The 23,747-nt window shown below is 36.9% G+C and overlaps 1 protein-coding gene across 2 annotated transcripts; it reads right to left on the bottom strand.

The window, feature by feature from the left end:
- Nucleotides 1-17,133: 17,133 nt before the first annotated feature.
- LOC132637374 (probable phytol kinase 1, chloroplastic) lies at nt 17,134-23,196 on the bottom strand. 2 transcript variants are annotated; one of them, XM_060354472.1, is made up of 6 exons: nt 22,828-23,196; nt 18,397-18,464; nt 18,189-18,320; nt 17,996-18,111; nt 17,807-17,921; nt 17,134-17,700 (listed from the first exon to the last, which is right to left on the bottom strand). In XM_060354472.1, the coding sequence occupies exons 1-6, from the start codon at nt 23,164-23,166 to the stop codon at nt 17,589-17,591; spliced, it is 882 nt and encodes a 293-aa protein (XP_060210455.1). In that variant the 5' UTR covers nt 23,167-23,196; the 3' UTR covers nt 17,134-17,588. The 2 variants fall into 2 exon arrangements, with proteins under 2 accessions (XP_060210455.1, XP_060210453.1); XM_060354470.1 differs by having other exon boundaries at nt 17,134-17,720; nt 22,828-23,188.
- Nucleotides 23,197-23,747: the final 551 nt, after the last annotated feature.

The raw sequence follows: 23,747 nt of genomic DNA, 5'->3' as shown, positions 1-23,747 counted from the left end.
TCTTTCTCTTACTCTCCAAGAAAACGAGGAAATAAAATACCTCGTCTCAATCCCAATAGAAGCTTTTCAAGTGGCACTGAACATCCATATTTACCCACTCACATTACTCCACAAATATGCTATCTTGATGATACCAACGCTGATGGAACAGGATATACCAATGAAGCAAGGGCCATCGCATCCACTGTTAGCACATCTGGAAATGTCTCTGGCTTACGGAGGGAGCTCGATTACAACACCATACGACGAAATGAAAGTGATGCTATGGAACTGTAGGGGATGCAATAATCCCAATTTTAAAAGAAACTTCAAAACTATGGTGGAATGGCATAACCTCAACATCATTTGTTTAACTGAAACTAAAATGATTAAACATGATAGTCTACTCGATCTGATCAAGTTTACAGATTTATTTGATATCTCAGTTGATGGATACTCTGGCGGAGTGGCACTTATGTGGAGAGGTGATGAAGTTACAACAGATCCAGTGGAGATCACCGATCAGGAGATACATGTCACTATCCAGGTAAATCAGTCTTCTCAACCTTGGCTACTCTCCCTTGTCTATGTTACTACTTTATATGCCAATAGAATCATCCTTTCGAATAATCTGATAAAAGTAGCACAAAATTTTAAGATGCCTTGGCTACTGTGTGGTGACTTTAATTGTCACGACCCAACCGGAGGGTCATGACGGGCACCCGGTGCTAACCTACCCGGACACCTCTTATCGTACATTCATATTTATATCTAGGTGAGCCACATAGCTTAATCATAATATCTATCTATCATTCATACTAATCTCGATGGGCAACAATATATTCATAACATCATTAACAACTAAGCCCATATCAATGTACATAAGCCAACGAGGCTACAAAAAAGATATACAAAATATAAGCCGACAAGGATAAGGACATCTAATCATACATAACTGCCTACGAGCCTCTAAGAAGAGTGTGTCACATTATATAGGCGGGACAGGACCCCGCCTTGCCCATAGGTATGTACACAAAAGAATAATACCAAAAGTTGTAGCTCCAGAATGAAATGGATCTTCTCTATGTAGTCCTTAAGTGAGAAGTCTATGGATCAGTCCTGTCTCCCTGTCCACCTACGGGCATGACGCAGCGTCCACAAACAAAAGGACGTCAGTACGAATAATGTACTGAGTATGTAAAGCATAATCAACATCATAATATGAGCATAAGAGATAGCACAAGAAATAGCATAGGATGGGGGAATTGGGGAGTAGTAGAGCCATCATCATAGTTACTTACTTGTCTTTCATAAGGACCTTCCATTTCTAATGCGTGCTTGTGTACATACATATATGCGTATACCTATGTCCATATCTGTATACATATCCATATCCATATCCATGATCATATACATATTCGCATCCATATTCATATCCGTATTCATATACATATTCGGATCCATATACATATTCGTATCCATAGCTTACGCGACCATGAAGGTTCGGTGGTTTCACATACCCGGCCATGACAAGGCTCGGTGTCATACATACCTGGCCCTACCAAGGCTCAGTATTATCCGTACCCAACTACAGTGGTGTGCGCGCAATAGGTATCATACGCGGCCATATAAGCTCGGTGTTACGTAATGGTCATACATACTTAAATCCGTATACGTAGGAGTTCATGAGTATCATCGTTATCATTGACATCATCATTTTCGTTATATCTATCCTTGGAGGATCAACTATCATATAAAAGAGACAATAGAATCGTGAATGTATCGAGAATCGTAAGCTTTGGTAATCTTAGAGATAGAGTCATTTGGAAGACATTAGGAGCTCATGAAAGGATACATATAGCAAGGGAACCATGCCTTAATGAAAGAAGGGTTAGTCTTACATACCTCTTCGTCTCCTCAACTATTTAACGTTCACCGTTGAAGCTTGATTAATCTACATTTAGAAGGATTTTATACCATGGTTAAGCTTTAATGACACTCTTAAATTCAAACTAGAATGATTCATGATTTAATGAAAATTGGGCAGCATTTCCCCTATTTCTTCAACTTTCACCATATCACAAAACAACTCCCAACAACCACAATAATATACACAATATCATAATCAAGTATTCACATTCGATTTAGCCTTCAAAATTCATCCTTGTGTTCAACTTATGCTAGCAACTTCATACCCATTTTAGCACATTTTCATATAATGCGTCTTCATCACCATTATTACTTTCCATAGCAATATTATACCCATATTATACTAAGAATCATAACTCAAGTTAGCTTACTACTCAAAAACCTCATGAAAACTACATTTAGAACTCATCTTCCCCCTTTTCCTTCTACCCAAGTTGTTCAACAAATAAACATTCTTGATAGTATGTAATAAATGTGAAAACTAACCTTTTATCTCATAAGAATGAGCTTTGGAGCAAGCTATCAACTTATATGAAAACCCTAGCTTCAACATCCAAAGAACTCTTGGAGTTTATTAACCCTAGCAAGACCTCTAGCACATGGGTATCTTGATTCTTGCCTCTTGATATTTAATCTCCCTTGGATTTTGACTTAGATTAGTTTATGGAGTGGAAGAGAGGGTTTTTGGAGAGCTTTTGGATTTGATTTTGTGAAATGAAATGTCCAAATGAAGTGGAAAGAATTATATAAAGCGGAACTTAAACTCCCGTCGGGCAATTCTGCGCCCATTTTGACGGGCCGTATAAATTCCTACGGACCGTCAAAATGGTCCGTAGAACTGCCCAGTCAAATATGGGTCACCGTGACCATTTGACGCTGGGTTGTGTCATTAATGAGGTCACAGTAGCCAATGAAAAGTATGGGGGGAATCCCATTAATAATAAACGATCCTCTGCCTTTATAGAATGTTTGGACAATATTGGAATGATTGACTTAGGTTTTACGGGTAGTAAATACACATGGACTAATAAAAGAAAAAGTAGGGGACACGTCATCCTTGAACGATTGGACAGATTTTTAGCTAATATGGATTGGCTTCGTATCTTTAATGATGCTACGGTGACGCATCTCCCTCGCACACACTCGGATCACTGTCCACTAATTATGAACACTGATAGACCAGTAGGAAAACCCCACTTCTTTTTTAGATTCGAGACTATGTGGTTACAACACCCAGATTTTAAACCTCTAGTCAGTTACCACTGGCTCAACAAGAATAACTATCCCCAAAACATTCTGATTTTACTAAGGCTATTATTGACTGGAACAAAAATGTTTTTGACAACATCTTCCATAAAAAAAGATTTTATTAAATCGCATTGCGGGTCTTCAAAAAATAAACCCGGATAACAAATCTAACTATCACTACACACTAGAAGAATCCCTTATTGACCAATACAATGATGTTCTTAAAAGTGAGGAAGATTTTTGAAAACTCAAATCTAGAGTTCAGTGGCTTAATGAAGGAGATGCTAATACCAAATTCTTCCACATTTCCACAGTTCAAAGAAATAGAAAAAATAGGATTATTGGGTTAAAAGATCAAGTGGGGAACCGGACACATAACCCAAATGTTATTCACAACATTCAGTGGCGGATTTAGAATTTTCATTCAGGGTGTTCGGAAAAAAAAAGCTAAATATATACTGTAATTTTTTGCCGAGAGTGTCCAAAAGTTAATATATGCACATAAACACAGAAAATTTACCCTATATATACACTGTAATTTTTTGCCTAGGGTGTTCGAGTGAACACCCTGGCCCCCAAGTAGATCCGCCCCTGACAACATTGTTTTAGACCACTTTAAAGATATATACACTACTGGACTCATATCCACCATTAATCCCACCACACCCTCCTTCAGACCTCCTAATAGCCTAGCCCAAACGGATAGTTGCTTGGGCAAGTTGTGTTCTCTTGTTTGTGCTGTCGGACCTCATCAACAACTCTAGAAAACGTCCATCCTTTTTCGTTGTAATTACATATCATGCCCTCACTTGAAATAAATGTTACTATTTAATAAGGTGGGACCATTGGACTTTTCAAATTGACACATGTGATAGCTACTCTAATTTTCTCCACAAGTATAGATACTTATATATACCCATGTTTATTATAATTGTTAAGTAATTTAATGAGGACATAATTTATATTAATTAATCATTACTTATTATTTATGCATAAATACATGTCATAAATTCTCTCCATTCCTTTTTATTTAGCCTCGATGTTAAAGAATTTTTTACTTGTTCATTTTAGCAAATAAAGAGAGATTTATTATTTTTTTTCAAATATTATCAATAGTCAAATTTAAAGTTTCAAAGCATAATTAATAAGATTATTTTAGTAAAATAAACCCCTAATAACTATTGAAATAATTGTTGAGATTTAATGAGGAGATAATGTATATTAATTAATCATTACTTATCAAATACTAAAATTTTGGCTAAAGTCATCGATGGACCCCTAAACTTGTCCTGATTTTCCATTTAGACCCCCCAACTGAAACATTGGCCATCTGGACCCTCGAACACAAGCTAAACGGTGCCATTTGAACACAGTCCAGATCAAGTGAGGTGCGTGAGCTACACTTGCTGTGACATGGAAAAATAGACCAATAAAAATAAGTCATGTCAACAAAAAAAATTAATTTTAAGAAAAATTAATTTTAAAATCTATTTAAATAATTTAAAAAAACTGAAAAACCCAACCCATCCTCTCTGATAGCCCACTTCGCCACCTCTGCCTCCGCCTCCACCCCCTCCCCCGCCGCTTCAAAATCTATTTAAATAATTAAAAAATGGTGCCATTTTTCGTCGGAGATTTGTTTAAATAGATTTTGAAGGGCAGTGGCGGCGGAGGCAGTGGCGGCGGTGAAGTGCGCTATCGGAGAGGATGGGTTGGGTTTTTCAGAGTTTTTTAATTATTTAAATAGATTTTAAAATAGAGTTTTTCTTAAAATTAATTTTTAATGATTAAAAATTTTAAAAAAGAAAAAATTTGGTCTCTCACGCTCTGTTTAAAGCAGTGTACTGCACGCATGTACCAAGCTGGCACGATGTGTTCAAATGACACAGTTTAGCTTGTGTTCAAGGGTCCAGATGATCAACGTCTCAGTTGGGAAGTCTAAATGGAAAATCAGGATAAGATCATGGGTCCATCGATGACTTTAGCCTAAAATTTTATGTATAAATACATGTCATAAATTCTCTCCATTCCTTTTTATTCAGCCTCGATGTTAAAGAATTTTTCATTTGTTTATTTTAGCAAATAAAGAGAGATTTATTATTTTCTTTCAATATTACCAATAGTGAAATTTAAATTTTTAAAGCATAATTAATAAGATTATTTTAGTAAAATAAACCCCTAATAAATATTTTCTTAAGAGAGTATCAAGGCAACATAACCAAATAAAGAAATGGAGGGTAAACACTGAATACAAATAAATTTTTACCTTTGTGAGGGCTAAACATAATTCACTATTAAATAACGTGTAATAATTTGCTATTCTTTTATGTGCAAAACAAACCACCCGATATTTTATTAAGTCTAATACTCCTATGATATTACATATACTAAAGCTAAACTTTGGGTTTCATGAACTTATTCGAGTTTATATTCTAATAAAAAAAATTAACATAAAAAGGACGAGAATGTTAAATCCCGTACTTTTGTGCATCCGGGAAAATTTGAAATAATTTTGACTTGTGAGAAATGAGGTCATGTTTCTATTTTATTTACTACATGTGTGATGCTCATGAAATGTTGATGCGGAAATATGGAGGAAGGCCGAGGGCAAATTTGAAATTTCGAAAATTAGTTTCGGGAATTACAAAATTAGCCAAAACCAAATTGGGCTAAAAAAAAAATGAAGACAAGGGCCCAAAATGAAGGGTGGCCGGCCATGGCACTTAAAAATGGCCCAAGCCCATGTTCTAATTTAAATCATGTGATAAATAAGGAGAAGGAGGCCATAATTCTTCATTTATCTAGAAACTCCAAGAAAGAAATAAGAGAGCAAGAAGGCCATGGATTTCGGCCATGACCATGGAAATCCAAGTCTTCAATTTTAATTACAAAAAATTATTTTCTTCATGTATTCCTACTAATTCAAGGGTCCTCTACAACGTGGCATAATTGTTTCGGAAGATAAGTCATCCGTTTCGTCGTTTCCGCGTTCTAGTCAAGTGAAGAAGTTGAAGAGCAAAGGTAAGAATTCATACCCTTTTATGTGTTATGAAGGCTTGGTCTATGTTGTGGTATGTGGAAATGGAAGAGAAACATGAAAACATGCATGTTGGAAGCTTGGCCGTGTGTGTGTACATGTTGTGTAGAAAAAATGGAATAATTTTTATATGGTAACTTGATTGTTGTTGATAAGTATTCTATGATGAAAATGAGAACTTGATGATTCAAGTTGGAGTTGAGATTAGTGTGTGTAGCCGTGTGTGTGTGTGGTGTGTAGGGATGATGAAATAATTTTATGTAGTATTTTAGTTGTTGTCATTATGTATTTTGTGATGAAAATGAGAGTTTGACAATTTAAATTGATGTTGGAGTAGTTGTGGCTGATTTGGAAGCTAATGTGACTATAGTGTCACTTCTTGTATCTATGCAAATAATGTAGTTAACATACTAGTTGCTAATGTGGTTCATGAATTTGGAAGACGAATACGTGTTGTGAATGTTCAAGCCGAAGGTTGGGAGCTTAGGTGAATTATGGTTTTGGTGGAAGTTTGTATATTTTGTATATTTTGTGAATATTTTGTAGAGATGATATGAAATACTTCCGAATGGTATTGTGATGATCTTGATTAGTAATGAATATGATCATGTTGGTATTGATTTGAAAATGCGAAGTCGGAATGAAAGCTATTGTGTTATGTTAGAAAGAAATCTAGTTGTGACATGTTGTGATCTATTGTGATTCTTGATGTTGTTGGTGTTTCTTTGGGTATTGTGTTGATGAATTTGGCCGAGTTGAATTCTTGGGGATGTTGTATTTATAGGGGAGGTGCTGCCGAAATTTCGGTAGACAAATACTAAATTAAAATTGGAACTTTAAGCCTTATGAATAGTAATTGGTAAATGTGACCATTTGTAGGTTTTTGACGAAACGGGATTTGAGCTTTGGCGATCGTGAAAGGCAAGAAAGGTATGTAAAGCTCCACCCTTTTCTTCTCTTGGAATGTCCTAGACGTATTAGGTTTGAATTTGGACCTCGGGGATGACTCTACTCTTCGGAATCCACGATCAAATTTCTCCCTTTTTCATTCAGTGGAATTGAATCGATTATGTTGCTAATGATTAGAAAAGTTGTCTAAACACCTAGAACTTGAGCAAATAGGACTCGATTACTTTAAAACTTTCATAAGGGATATTAGGAAGTGTAAAATACGTAAAATTATGTACGCCACCTCATTTGACCCGAGGTGGGTCCACTATTCCCGAATCCCTTCCTATTGTTCTACTTGACTTACTTCTATACGATAATTAAGGAAACTCTTGGTTACCGTTCCGACTACTAAATGGTGGTATTCTAACCGTTCCAAGTTTGTTATGAATTGTACGCCCTCTTTGACATAAGATCTCCGCTACGAACATCCCGGTATAAGCATTTTGATATAAGTTTTCCGACATAAGTAGTTTGATGTAAATGTTCCGACATAAGCATTCGCACATAAGTATTCTGATACGTATATTTTGACATAAGTACTCTGGTATGAATATTTAGATATGAATCTTCTGATACAAGTGTTTCGGTATAAGTATTCTGGCACAAAATATATTATGTGAAAGGTCCGCTATGAACACTCTGATAATACGTTCGATCATTTCATTGAGCCTTGATTATGTGCATCAGTTTCTCACTACTCAGCTCGTGCATGTGCTATGATCTCTTTCACCGAGTCCCGGGCCGGGTATGTTATCGTGCGCTTTCTACTGCATTATTCACCGAGTCCCTCACTAGAGGGCCGGGTATGGTATGTATACGTATATCTCATGATGATGTGGTGATGTGATGACGGGCTACGGTGGCCAGGAGGGCATCTGATGATTCCATTCACCGAGTCCCTCACTAGAGGGCCGGGTACGGTATTTATATATATATATATATATATATATATATATATATATATATATATATATATATATATATATATATATATATATATATATATATATATATATATATATATATGTGTGTGTGTGTGTGTGTGTGTGCATACATATGGCATGATTTTCTTATATTACCGAGTCCCGTAATGGGCCGGGTACGGTTTATGGTATTGGCACATAAATATATATGTTCATGCATATAATTATGATATACTTATACCACCGAGACCCCTATTGGGCCGGGTACGTTCTATACCTATTATGTTCATACTCACATTTTCGATTTATGTTCTGGCTTGTTTACTACACTCCCTGCTTTACATACTCAGTACATATTCCGTACTGACCCCCTTTCTTCGGGGGCTGCGTTTCATGCCACGCAAGTACTCCCATATGAGTTGAAGACGTCATAGAAGATGTTCCAGCAGAAAAGGCAAGCTCCATTTGCTCCTGGAGATCTGCCGAGTCAGAGTATATGTGTTAGAGGTTCCGGTAATGTTAGAGACTTTGCAGACAGAGTCGTGGGTATGGTATGACAGTTTAGTAAGCGGATCCATCAGCCGATGCGTCGTTTTTGTATTATGATATAAGGTTTGTGTGATTACAGATTTGTTTGATTTGAAAGCTAAAAAAAAAAAAAAAATTATAGTGTGTATATATTTCAGTGAGTTTTAATATGTGCTACTTTCTATTTGATTAGTAGTCCGGAAAGACTATGTACGTACTGAAAGTCTGTGGGTTCGCTCGGCTCCGGATATGGAGTCGGGTGCCCATCACACCCTAGTAGGATTAGGGTGTAACAAAGTGGTATCAGAGCAGGTGTGTCCTAGGGGTTGTCTGCAAAGTCGTGTCCGGTAGAGTCCTGTTTATGGTGTGAAGCGCGCCACATCTATAAACAGGAGGCTACGGGGCATTTAGGGGTTGTTGACCTTCTTTCTGTCATAGATCGTGCGATAGAGCCAGGCTATAAGAAATGAAATTTCTTATGTAAGCCTTACATACGACGGCAAAAGGTAAGTGACGACATGGCAAGCCACAGAAGTAAATCTGAATATTTGTTCTGTTACCCGGAATTGGAAGTTCAAAGATGTCTGGAATATGTCATAAAGCTGTATGTTCTGTGAAGTATCGTCAATATTTGTTACATACAGATTTTGAAAGGTAAAAATGGTAAAGGAGGTTCTGTCTAAAACAGATACGCCTAACAGAAAGAAATAGGGACAGGAGGTGCTGTAAAAAGGTAACAAGTGACACACGTTGTTTCAGAAAGGATATGGATTTGTCATAGCAAAGAAGGTATATTTGCTATCACTGAAAATCTGGGAATCTGGGACGAAAGGTAGTGATACACGAAGGTGAAGGGTAAAACGGTCATTTTAGAAGAAAAGACGTGTTACGAGGGTGTCCTGGGATCTGTAAGGCCTCGACTAGTCTCAAATTATGTAATAAAGGTCGTGTGTGGAAGTGGACGTGAAAATATCTGCATTAAGGCACCGGATTCCAGCGAAGTTTCAAGGTTAAGCGTGCTCAGGCGGGAGCAATCCTAGGATGGGTGACCCCCTGGGAAGTAATTGGGAAAATTTTGCAAAATTGGAATTTAAAGGGACAAATGAGAACTTAGAGTAACCTAAGGAAAACTATAGTATATGGGATGGCTGGAGACCATAAAGAGATGCGTGGAACGAGGCGGATGAGCCCGGTAAGGAGACAAAAGGGTGCGTCACAGCTCGGGAATTATGATAGGCTTGAATGGCGTTTGAAGGTATTTTGCGAGCTAGCTGATAGTAATTGTACGTATGTATATATGAAGGCATGCGACATCCCACATGTGAATGTATTGGTGGGCATGGGTGCCCCAGCGACTGGTGCTACAGTATGGGGGACATCAATCGAAGTAAGGATATCGAAGTCCGAGTGATAGCAAAGGCAAATGGTGCAAGTGTTGCAAAATGAGCTGATGTTATTCCTATTACAGGTTAAGAAGGAGAAGTCTTGATACAAGGATATTTGAGAAAGAAAGAGTATGAAGACGTGGACAAATGCGGATGTAAACATAGGGTAAAAGAATGACTTATGGTAAAAAAGTTTCGATATTTTATGCGTAGAGTTAGGGAGAAAGACAATTAGTAGAGTATAATCGAAGGCGAGAGTACTCGAAGAATGTGACATATAAGGAACCCCTTTAAAAAGGGGGGGGGGGGGGGGAGAGCATATTATGTTAGATTAAAAAGGGAATCGCGACAACTGGTGGTCTGGTAAATTTTGAAAGAAAGAAAGGACGCAGCGCCTGCGGGTGAAATGAGAGAGGCCACCGAATATTAGAAAATAGTTCATGGACTATTAATTACATGAAACGTGAGAAGATACGCCATGAAATTCTGTGAGTCACTAACGTGAAATGGTGTCGATCATATTTATAAAAATGGAATAACGATGGAGGAATGGGTGCCAATACAAGGACATCGAAAATAAGTATGTTTATGTCGATAGATGACCTGGGAAGGACAAGGATAATAAGTTAGCACAATGGGTTAAAAGAACCTATGATACGGAACGAGGATTCATGCGAAGACAACAAGTTCGACCCTAAAGGGAATAAGATAACGGATAAGGAACGAGCATGACGGAAAGAACAACTATAGAGGGATCCTCCCGAGGTATTATGACACTCCATAAGATCAGTTGAACATTCGAGGACGAATGTTCTAAAGGGGGGGGGGGGATGTTATATCCCGTACTTTTGCGCATCCGGGAAAATTTGAAATAATTTTGACTTGTGAGAAATGAGGCCATGTTTCTATTTTATTTACTACATGTGTGATGCTCATGAAATGTTGATGCGGAAATATGGAGGAAGGCCGAGGGCAAATTTGAAATTTCGGAAATTAGTTTCGGGAATTACAAAATTAGCCAAAACCAAATTGGGCTAAAAAAAAAATGAAGACAAGGGCCCAAAATGAAGGGTGGCCGGCCATGGCACTTAAAAATGGCCCAAGCCCATGTTCTAATTTAAATCATGTGATAAATAAGGAGAAGGAGGCCATAATTCTTCATTTATCTAGAAACTCCAAGAAAGAAATAAGAGAGCAAGAAGGCCATGGATTTCGGCCATGACCATGGAAATCCAAGTCTTCAATTTTAATTCCAAAAAATTATTTTCTTCATGTATTCCTACTAATTCAAGGGTCCTCTACAACGTGGCATAATTGTTTCGGAAGATAAGTCATCCGTTTCGTCGTTTCCGCGTTCTAGTCAAGTGAAGAAGTTGAAGAGCAAAGGTAAGAATTCATACCCTTTTATGTGTTATGAAGGCTTGGTCTATGTTGTGGTATGTGGAAATGGAAGAGAAACATGAAAGCATGCATGTTGGAAGCTTGGCCGTGTGTGTGTACATGTTGTGTAGAAAAAATGGAATAATTTTTATATGGTAACTTGGTTGTTGTTGATAAGTATTCTATGATGAAAATGAGAACTTGATGATTCAAGTTGGAGTTGAGATTAGTGTGTGTAGCCGTGTGTGTGTGTGGTGTGTAGGGATGATGAAATAATTTTATGTAGTATTTTAGTTGTTGTCATTATGTATTTTGTGATGAAAATGAGAGTTTGACAATTTAAATTGATGTTGGAGTAGTTGTGGGCTGATTTGGAAGCTAATGTGACTATAGTGTCACTTCTTGTATCTATGCAAATAATGTAGTTAACATACTAGTTGCTAATGTGGTTCATGAATTTGGAAGATGAATACGTGTTGTGAATGTTCAAGCCGAAGGTTGGGAGCTTAGGTGAATTATGGTTTTGGTGGAAGTTTGTATATTTTGTATATTTTGTGAATATTTTGTAGAGATGATATGAAATACTTCCAAATGGTATTGTGATGATCTTGATTATTAATGAATATGATCATGTTGGTATTGATTTGAAAATGCGAAGTCGGAATGAAAGCTATTGCGTTATGTTGGAAAGAAATCTAGTTGTGACATGTTGTGATCTATTGTGATTCTTGATGTTGTTGGTGTTGCTTTGGGTATTGTGTTGATGAATTTGGCCGAGTTGAATTCTCGGGGATGTTGTATTTATAGGGGAGGTGCTGCCGAAATTTCGGTAGACAAATACTAAATTAAAATTGGAACTTTAAGCCTTATGAATAGTAATTGGTAAATGTGACCATTTGTAGGTTTTTGACGAAACGGGATTTGAGCTTTGGCGATCGTAAAAGGCAAGAAAGGTATGTAAAGCTCCACCCTTTTCTTCTCTTGGCATGTCCTAGACGTATTAGGTTTGAATTTGGACCTCGGGGATGACTCTACTCTTCGGAATCCACGATCAAATTTCTCCCTTTTTCATTCCGTGGAATTGAATCGATTATGTTGCTAATGATTAGAAAAGTTGTCTAAACACCTAGAACTTGAGCAAATAGGACTCGATTACTTTAAAACTTTCATAAGGGATATTAGGAAGTGTAAAATACGTAAAATTATGTACGCCACCTCATTTGACCCGAGGTGGGTCCACTATTCCCGAATCCCTTCCTATTGTTCTACTTGACTTACTTCTATACGATAATTAAGGAAACTCTTGGTTACCGTTCCGACTACTAAATGGTGGTATTCTAACCGTTCCAAGTTTGTTATGAATTGTACGCCCTCTTTGACATAAGATCTCCGCTACGAACATCCCGGTATAAGCATTTTGATATAAGTTTTCCGACATAAGTAGTTTGATGTAAATGTTCCGACATAAGCATTCACACATAAGTATTCTGATACGTATATTTTGACATAAGTACTCTGGTATGAATATTTAGATATGAATCTTCTGATACAAGTGTTCCGGTATAAGTATTCTGGCACAAAATATATTATGTGAAAGGTCCGCTATGAACACTCTGATAATACGTTCGATCATTTCATTGAGCCTTGATTATGTGCATCAGTTTCTCACTACTCAGCTCGTGCATGTGCTATGATCTCTTTCACCGAGTCCCGGGCCGGGTATGTTATCGTGCGCTTTCTACTGCATTATTCACCGAGTCCCTCACTAGAGGGCCGGGTATGGTATGTATACGTATATCTCATGATGATGTGGTGATGTGATGACGGGCTACGGTGGCCAGGAGGGCATCTGATGATTCCATTCACCGAGTCCCTCACTAGAGGGCCGGGTATGGTATTTATATATATATATATATATATGTGCATACATATAGCATGATTTGCTTATATTACCGAGTCCCGTAATGGGTCGGGTACGGTTTATGGTATTGGCACATAAATATATATGTTCATGCATATAATTATGATATACTTATACCACCGAGACCCCTATTGGGCCGGGTACGTTCTATACCTATTATGTTCATACTCTCATTTTCGATTTCTGTTCTGGCTTGTTTACTACACTCCCTGCTTTACATACTCAGTACATATTCCGTATTGACCCCCTTTCTTCGGGGGCTGCGTTTCATGCCACGCAGGTACTCCCATATGAGTTGAAGACGTCATAGAAGATGTTCCAGCGGAAAAGGCAAGCTCCATTTGCTTCTGGAGATCTGCCGAGTCAAAGTATATATGTTAGAGGTTCCGGTAATATTAGAGACTTTGCAGACAGAGTCGTGGGTATGGTATGACAGTTTAGTAAGCGGCTCCATCAGCCGATGCGTCGTTTTTGTATTATGATATAAGGTTTGTGTGATTACAGATTTGTTTGATTTGAAAGCTAAAAAAAAAAAAAAAAATTATAGTGTGTATATATTTCAGTGAGTTTTAATATGTGCTACTTTCTATTTGATTAGTAGTCCGGAAAGACTATGTACGTACTGAAAGTCTGTGGGTTCGCTCGTCTCCGGATATGGAGTCGGGTGCCCATCACACCCTAGTAGGATTAGGGTGTGACAGAGAACTTATGACATTTTTTCTTTGAAAGTAAAAAAAATAAAAAGTTCTTTTATTCAGCTTTCAAATACTTTTATAAGATCGATAAGAAGTTTCTCAATTTAAAATGATGTTACAAAAGGAAAGACAAGAGCGCAAAAAAGTGTACTCCGTTCATTTAAACTTATGATTTAATTTGCCTAAATATCGATACACACTTTTTCACTCTTTCATATACTAGGAAATTTCACTTAAAACAATATATTTGAAATTAACATTTTTGAGCCCATAACTATGATTTTCAACGTACAAGATCTTGACAAAATAAGATCTTTAAAGTTAAATATAAATAGTGATTTTTTTTAAAATGTAAAAAATAATATCATATAAAATGAAAAAAGTAATAAATTGAACTTTTTCAATGTGGGCATCGGCCCGTACCTCTCGGGAGGTAATAAGCTATAAGGTTAAAAGACATTTTCGCCCAGTGCTTGCAATATTCCTGAATCTAAATTAAGAGTTTACAATTTAGAACATTAATAGGCTACGCATATCCTGATATTTGTTGCTTTGACAAAGATATATATGTAATTTCAATTTTCAAAATATTGGGCCCGCGCTGGCACAGGTCATTCTCATCTTCACTTAGTATGAAAATGCAAAAAGGAGGTGGAATTATTAGAGAATATTATTTCTATTTCATTTTATGTCTTAATTTGGTTTACACGGAATATAAGAATGTAAAAAGAACTTTTGAATCTTGTGTGTTAAATTAAAAGTGTGTATAGTATACCATATCAAAAATAATATTTAAATCTTGTAATCTTAAACATGTCATGTAATTATAGAAGGGTGTGTTACTAAGGGTAAAATGAAATGATGGAATTAAAAACTTACTAAATATAATGAGTCATTTTTAAAAAAAAAAAAAAAGGACTAAGGAGGGTAAGAGACATCAATTGAAACAGAACGAATAGAAAAAAATACCAGAAACATTCAGCTTGCATCCATATTTAACTAGTCCAATTGTTTCTTAGTTAGCTTCTCTAAAAAAATGTAATGTCCCGTTGCATACCCCAGCTTACGCCAGGATTGAAGAATTATACGAAACCTTAGGCCAACAGGCTGAACTCTTTGTTCATGTATTATGCGGTACATGTCTGGTGTATTTGTACACCTGCAGTAGAGAGTCCTACTACTAAAGCCACTCTTATCTCTATACATTGTAGTATATATCACAACTACCTATGACATAATCACTCTTGGACTCTAATACATATTCAAACACTGATACACATAAACTCTCATCTCTTAACAAATGACTAGAATTTTTTGCATTTAGGCGGCTGAGGTTCACCCATAACACTAAGATTAGTCTTTGACACACATACGACTGAACCATATTGTCTAACATCCCCCATCAAGCTGTCGGTGGGGTTCCCACAACTCCCAGCTTGGATCTGAAGAAGCGATATTGGGACTTAGTGGCTTTGTGAACACATCTACGACCTGTTGTTCTGAAGGAATAAACTTGGATCCCTAGAAATGGGAATGACTACACGATAGCTATATTTCACAGTTAGTTTCTCGGGAATTAAGAGTGCCTCCACAGTGATAGAGGGTAACGGAGAGCAAGGTTGTCAATTTGAATTGATATAGTTAGCGAAACGAATAGGTAATAAGTGTTGTGTGTCTAAAGACGACACTTGGAAAGTTTGGATTAACAGAGAGAATTTTCTTGAGATGCAAAGCCAATGGGAAATGCTTCAGCATCATCTCGGCTTATTACTAGAGTCTTATGATATAAATGTATAGATGGACTTTCGGTAGTTCATTAATGGGATGGAACAGGTATTAACATCCTGTAGATGAATGTAAGCTCGAAGATATTAGTTGATCACATGGAGGATTCATGATAAGGTTACGGTAAGATGTTGGGTTAAAACAAGTGTAGGTCAGGTTATCTCTTGTGACGAGGTCCAAGGTTGTATGACTTCTTCAAAGGGTTTTCTTTCTATCCTGTGGGCTGAATATGCTACGGTGAAAATTTGGATGGTTCGAACTTGGTGACACGACTGTCACGAGGATAAAGTGTTAATCTAACAGAAGTCACGAGAGTGTTATGTCTAGTACCACATGAACTTATGAGAAGTTAAGCTGAGTGTTAGTGATATATGACAGGGTAGTTAAGTGAGAATGAGCTATTGTAAGTTCTTGAATGATGTGTTTATTGTTTCACACCAAGTGGGAGAGTTTATCATTGACAGTCAAATCTTCCGGGCATGTGTGGTTACAGTCCCTAGACTAAGGTATACTTGCGAGTTAGTTATGGCTAGATGAGGGTGGCATCAAGATCATCGTGGACAGGGATTTTTTTCGGATATGTGATATGCTACATTGATTGATAGGCAAAGATTGTTGGATGACACATGTCGACATAACATTGAATGGGAACAATCTACTCGATTGCCTACGGGCAAGTTTGCTTTGTTTATGGATATTATGTGCAAGTAGAATAGGATGTTCAGATTGTTAGCTATATCTTTGGGACATTTAAGTAGAGTCATAGACTCTTGGAACATTTCTACTGATTACCAAGAAACAGATGTGATAGTTGAGAATTCATCAGATGGTTCGCTTGCTTGTGAGTTTTGAGTTTCGGCATTGGTTCATTGCTAGGGACTTTAGTGCACTTATATATCACTTATCTTTTTGTGACTCTATAGAGTTGAGTTTGGTCCCTATCAGGTAGCTACAGGGTGAGATCAGCAGAGCGTGTCCCACGTCTGCTTCCTTTCCTCTTTTCCAGCTGTTATAAGTTGTAAACTCTCTCTGAAGAAGGCTTATGACCTTATCTAATGAATTCCAACTTTGACTACTTCTCATAGCTTTTTTTTTTTTTTTTTTCATACTTTTGGACCCATTTTCTCTTTGTAACACTCTTTCAATGGACCAATGCGCATCATTCAGCAGGTGAATGCAATGACATAAAAGTGAAACCTGTGTGATTTTGTACCGTGGAACGGCTTTAACTTTAAAACACAATTTTCCAGAAGAAAAGGGCACGACAAAAACACCACACAAGCTATAGTTCGGTAGATACGCCACGTGTCAATCAACCTACAAAAGGTAAGGCCTACTGTAAACATCTTCATTGCCAATGTCTTTCCAGATCTTATTCCAACATAAAAGTTGGTGGTGATAGTATAATAAACTATAAATGCTTGAATGAAACATGAATCATTGCCTACAAATAAGAACTTCTATGCCAACCATTCATAGATGACAGAGTGGTGCTTGATTGATCCATTAAATGACCACCGCACAGTATCAATGAGGGAAAAAGAGGGGGAGGGGGTTCACATAGAGACACGACGAGTTGTGACTTCCGAATATCCAAAATGAAGCTGTGCTATCTACACCAGTTGACATGTTTGGGCATCAAAGAACCACTTGAGAATACACATAAGAGCACCACAAGAAGATATAGCAGGAATCATCACCGTACAATGGCAATTTTATCAACAAAAGGATGACATGACAGCATAGTGCCAGGAAGATGAGAACACTCTAAGCTAATAACCAAAAGCCAATGATGCTACAACCATGCTGACCAAAGGGACAGAAACATTATCGTCCACCGTTCCAGTAATAGGGAGAGACTCCACAATAGTTGCTATAAGTGACACCACAGCTACTCTTTCTACAGTTGAAACCCAATCCAAGTGAAAATATCCCAAGACTGAGAAGTAATAGAGCATCCTTTCACCATATGAAAAACATCTAGCATCAGCGTAAATTTTACAACAAAATCTCTAAACACAAACAGCAAAAGGACAAAAACCTACCCAACGGATACCAGGGAACCAAGAGCAAACATGGAGAGGCTACCAGCCCAACTTTTCTGTTTATTATGAGGGAGTTTTGTGGACCCAAACCTTCTTCCAACAATATCAGCAATTCCTACATAGGACAAAATTAAAAAAAGTATAAAAGGTTCTAAATATAGACTAAGTGATCCGAACTTCAGCTCTTACCATCGCCACCACACATCATCGCTACCGAAATTATTCCAACTGGTGACTCACGCCAAAAGAGAACTGCACTCAAAATTAACACTAGAACATAATATAGAGGCCCTCTAAGCAATTCTCTGCAAGGAAAAGGCTGAAATGTAAGAGAGGGATCAATACCATGTATCTGTTGAAAGAGGCAGAAAAGCGAGCTTACTCTGGCTTTCCTTCCCGAGTAACAGATTTTATAAGCCCCTCATCAGTAGCCAAAGAAAGGCCATGAATCACAAGTCTCAAGCAGTTTGTAAGTGGAACTACAGAAGCAAAGTACCGAGCCCAACTTGATGCGCTAATCTAAGATCTAAATCATCAGTGAGAACATTCGAAGATGGCTTTGAAATCATCAATGAGAGACATAATAATACCTGAAAATTGGCCAGGAAGCCATAAAAAGCAGACCAGACAATATGTGGACCAGCTTTCTGCTTAAGTTCTGTTTCAATGTATGGAGGGGAAAATAAATATCCCGAGAAACAATGAAAATCAAGAGATTACACTGCTATTTTAATGTGTTAACTTAGAAAAACCTTTAATGTTGACATCTCACATGACCACAATCCTTCTATCTTTTTTCTTTCTCCCTCCCCCTCCCAAAAAAAAAAAAAAAAAAAAAAAAGATCATAAGTATTCATAAAATGTTGCAATCCCTGTGAGCTTTTGCTTCATATCTAAAATATCCTTACTGTAAGGATAGCAGAAGAGCGAAAAACCAGAATCTCACCCCTTTCTCTATTTTTGATAGGTAATCTCACTTTTCTCTATAAAGTTTTAAGTGCTGTTGAATCAGTCGTAGACATTTTCAGATAGGCATTTAAGTGAAATATCATTCAACCAATCTTCGCACTGAAGTAATCAGGTACTGCAATCTTAGGCAGTAAGCTATCACCACTAGAAGTTTTCAACATATTATTACAGAAAATTTTAATCTTTTACATTTAACTTAGCTTGCTGAAAGTTTCCTCATTAGAGAAACGTTTAATTAGTGTTAAATGAAATTCTAATCAATACTAGATAAACGAATAACATAGTGGAATGAAACAGGTCTAAACAGAGTGGAATGGATATAGAGGTCTCATCTATTGTTATCGGTGTTGTATTAAATAAAATAAATAGTAATAGGAATGGCTAAAAATAAGAAAGTGGAGTATAGAACAAAGACCATTATAGACCAGACAATATGTGGACCAGCTTTCTGCTTAAGTTCTGTTTCACTGGACGTAGGGGAAAATAAATATCCCGAGAAACAATGAAAATCAAGAGATCACAGTGGCATTATAATGTGTTATAACAACCTTTAATGTTGACGTCTTACAAGACCATAATCCTTCTATCTTTTATCTTGCTCCCTCCCCCCTCCCAAAAAAGAAAGGATCTTGAGTATTCATAGAATGTTGTAAGTCCTGTGAGCTTTTGCTTCATATCTAAAGTATCTCACCCGTATCTCTATTAAATGCTCTTGAATCAGTTGTAGACATTTCCAGAAAGGCATTTAAGTTAAATGTCATTCACCCAATATTCATACTGAAGTCATCAGGTACTGCAATCTTTGGCAGTAAGTTTATCACCACTAGAAATTGTGGGCACACTCGGAAACCTTTAGAAGTTTTCAACATATTATTACAGAAAATTTTAATCTTTTAATTTTAACTTCGCTTGCTGAAAGTTTTCTAGTCAAATCATTAGAGAAGCATTTTAAGTCTTGGTCACTACCCAGTGTAATCCCACAATAGTGGGGTCTGGGGAGGGTAAGATGTACGCAGCCTTACCCCTACCTGGGTAGGGAGGCTGTTTCCGATTGACCCTCGGCAACCCTCCTCCTTTATCCGGGCTTGGGACCGGCAATGTGAGCGAGCTCACACAGGCGGAGTTTAGAGAAGCATTTTAAGTGTTAAATGAAATTCTAATCAATATTAGATAACCGCATAACATAGTGGAATGAAACAGGTCCAAATGGAGTGGAATGAATATAGAGGCTTCATATATTTTTATCGGTGTTCTATTAAATAGATTGAAAAGATAATAAGAATGGCTAAAAATTCGAAAGTGGAGTGTAGAACAAAGACCATTATAGACCAGACAATATGTGGACCAGCTTTCTGCTTAAGTTCTATTTCACTTAACGGTGGGGAAAATAAATATCCCTAGAATCAAGAGATCACACTGCCAATATAATGTGTTATAAGAACCTTTAATGTTGACATCTCACAGGAGCACAATCCTTCTATCTTTTCTCTTTCTCCCTCCCGCCTCCCAAAAGAAAGGATCTTATGTATTCATAGAATGTTGTAATTCCTGTGATCTTTTGCTTTATACATAAAATATCCCACCCCTTTCTCTATTTTATTTTTGATAGGTAATTTCACGCCTTCCTCTATTAAATGCTCTTGAATCAGTTGTAGATATTTCCAGAAAGGCATTTAAGTTAAATATCATTCACCCAATCTTCATACTGAAAGTCATCAGGTACTGCAATTTTTGGCAGTAAGCTATCACCACTAGAAATTGTGGGCACACTCGGAAACCTTTAGAAGTTTTCAACATATTATTACAGACATTTTTATCTTTTACTTTTGACTTAAATTGCTGAAAGTTTCCTAGTGAAATCATTAGAAAGAAACATTTTTAAAATGTTAAATGAAATTCTAATCAATATCAGATAAACAAATAACATAGTGGTATGAAACGGCTCCAAACAATATAGAGGATTCATATAGCTGACCCAACTCTTTTGGAATCGAGGCAAAGTTGTTGCAATGATTGTATTAAATAAAATAGATAACAATAGGAATGATCAAAAATAAGAAAGTGGAGTGTAGTATAAAGACCAGTATAGCTCTTTTCACTGTAAAAGAACTTGGACAGTTCTGGTTTTAAATTTCTATAGAGACCAAGTTATTACAATTAAATTAAGACCAATTTTTGAAGAATTAAATACTAGGAAACTCAGCATTAACAGCTTATACCCAAATTTCAATTTCCTCTTTATAAATAGTACTTATCAATTACCACAAGTTTGAATGGGCTATGACGAGATCCTAATTCTAGTTAAGAAACAAACGCATAAGGTTTTCATGAAAAGTAGGTCTCTTGCAATATCTAAGCTAGTACTGATTTCGATGGAATACAACGTTTTTGTCACACATACTAGCAGCTTATCTAAGGTCCTCTACCACTAGCCAGCCTACTAAGGAGCTGTTTGGCCACGAGAATTATGCACTTTTTTCCGGAATAATTTTCACTTCAGTGTTTGGTTATAAAATCTCCAAATCCAACTTGGGGTTGGATTCCAAATTTAGAAAATTGCTCTAAACCTGTTCTTCAACTCAATCTTCATAAACTCCATATAAAGTGCTCTCTTTTCTCCTTTGCAAAAAGTATAAACAAACACAACTTCATCTTTAACTCCAACGTTTATAATTTCCAAATAAAGTAAAAAATATTTGAAATCTGGTCAAACGCCTACCACATAAAATAGATTCAGATTGTCCATTTATGTTGCTTACAAGTCTCTGTACACCGATATTTACAGTACGGAAAAGGGCCAAATATACCCCTCGTTATAATTTGAGTCCAAATATACCCCTGTTGTTATACTATTGGCTCAAATATACCCTTCCTCCGTTAAAGTTGTCCACCTTGGACATCCTATCTTATGTGGCAGTGACATTTGATGAGGTGGATGCCACGTGGCAGTGCCACCTCATCAATCCCTAACCCATTTTACTCCTCCCCTCTTCCACCAATAAAATTTCCACCCCTCCACCACCATTACCGCCATATAATTACAGCTCTAGAAAAAATTGACCTTCCAATTCTCTCCATATATCATATAGTTACACGAACGACATGCATCGACCCATTACTAATATTTTAAAATCTCTAAAAGCAATTACACATAGAAGGAACAGAAGAACTGAAAAAGGCCATTGAGAGAAGAAGAACCCAAACTTACATTCATTAGCAATTTAAAAAGGATTTAGGGCACAAGCTTTCCTGTGCTTGGCTATTGAAGAAGACAATCACACCAAATAGATATAAAATTTTAAACAGAGGAAAGAACTAATTACCTCCAACGCAAATCAAATCTCAGAAAAGACCAAATACAGAGAGACTCAATTGAGAAAGAGAGAATTTTAAGAAAATAGTGTGGTTAGACAAACAAAATAGAGAAACCTACGGCTGGAGAAAGAGGAAAATAGGAACTGACAGACAAGAGAACCAATCAGAGCAATAAGGACCAAATACACAGAGAGACTTACATCATATGTCCATCGATGTATGGAGAGAATTGGAAGAATTTTTTCTAGAGCTATAATTATATGGCGATATGGTGGTGGAGGGGTGGAAATATTTAACGGAGTAAGGTATATTTGAGACAATAATATAACGGTGGGGTATATACCCAAAATATAACGAGGGTATATTTGGCCCTTTTCCGCTTACATTAATACATATTATAAAAAATACACCTGAAGTATCACTCTTTTGGCTGAGAATCAACTATTCCCTTTTTCTACCTGAACTGTCAGCATCTATGTATTAAAAGACAAATCTAGTTTATAGTTTAGGCAGGAAAAAAAAGAAACAACTGATAATTTGTCTAACAAGCTTTGAGGTGTGTCTTAATTAATACATAGATGCTATAGATCAGGTAGTAAAAAGAAGAAAGAACTGATAGTTGGTTGGGTTAGAAACTAGTACAGTTGAGATGTTATTTCGAGCATCAACTCCATAATAAGATATAAGTGTGTTTGTGTATGTGTATGTGTGTGTAAGAGAGAGAGAGATAAGATGACCTGTTCAATGAGTTTCTGCTGGGATAAGTAATCGAAAGTGGAGACAAGACCGTAAGCTCCAGCGATAACCAAAGCAGTAGCACCAGCATCCTGAACCATTGAGCCACCATCTCCAATAATAACATCTAAACCAGCCTTTACCGTTACCGGACGGTACTTGTAGGGGGAGAAGAACCGTCCGTGAAATGGATGAGGGTGTGTTGTTGAAGGCAGAATGGAGAGGCGTAGCTGACGAGAGTAGGGGGAGTGGGTGACTCGAACCACGGGGGCGGTGGTAGTCACAACTCTGCTGCTCATTGTACCACAAGCTCTCATTCCACAATCTAACGCTCTCTTCATTCATCAAAACATTTAAGTCACTACTTAACAACAGATATAAGTACACGGTCCCAATTCATGGGGAATCACATTTTTGTATATACCGAAGAAAACAAGAATGACTTCTAAAATCTACGGTCCAAATTAAGTCTTATATATCTGTGTGTGTAAATTATTTCTAAATAGATATAGAGCCCGTTTGGATGAGCTTATGCTTATAAGCTATTTGCAGCTTATAAGCTAAAAAAAATAAGTTGGAGTAGTCTAATTTTTTTTTTTTGGCTTATAAGCTGTTTTCAGCTTATAAGCTGCTTTAGATAAGCTAAGTCAAATGGGCCCAATTATTTTTTTGAGCTTATTTTAAGCACAAAATGACTTTAAGCTGGCTAGTCAAACACTCAAAAAAGCTTAAAACAGCTTATAAGCAACTTATAAGCCAATCCAAACGGGCTCATATGCTTTAATTTTGTGATTTAGAGCATATATATACCTCTCGTTAGAAAAAATAGTACAACAAATATACCCTTTTTGGTGACGGAATTTTCTTGAATTTTTTCTTTTTTAAGCGAATCAGATTCAACTCACCAAAAAAAAAAATCATC

This window comes from Lycium barbarum, chromosome 1 (assembly GCF_019175385.1).
Source record: "Lycium barbarum isolate Lr01 chromosome 1, ASM1917538v2, whole genome shotgun sequence".
NCBI lineage: Eukaryota > Viridiplantae > Streptophyta > Magnoliopsida > Solanales > Solanaceae > Lycium > Lycium barbarum.
Note: the sequence above shows the minus strand (reverse complement) of the source record. Positions and strands in the feature narration are given on the sequence as shown.

Excerpts from the sequence above, each read along its gene's own strand:
- LOC132637374 (XM_060354470.1), bottom strand. The coding sequence starts at position 23,166 with ATGAAGAGAGCGTTAGATTGTGGAATGAGAGCTTGTGGTACAATGAGC. Across the intron at positions 18,465-22,827 it reads AGCAGAAACTCATTGAACAG|AACTTAAGCAGAAAGCTGGT; the intron begins GTCATCTTATCT and ends ACATTGAAACAG. Across the intron at positions 17,922-17,995 it reads GATGATGTGTGGTGGCGATG|GAATTGCTGATATTGTTGGA; the intron begins GTAAGAGCTGAA and ends TGTCCTATGTAG.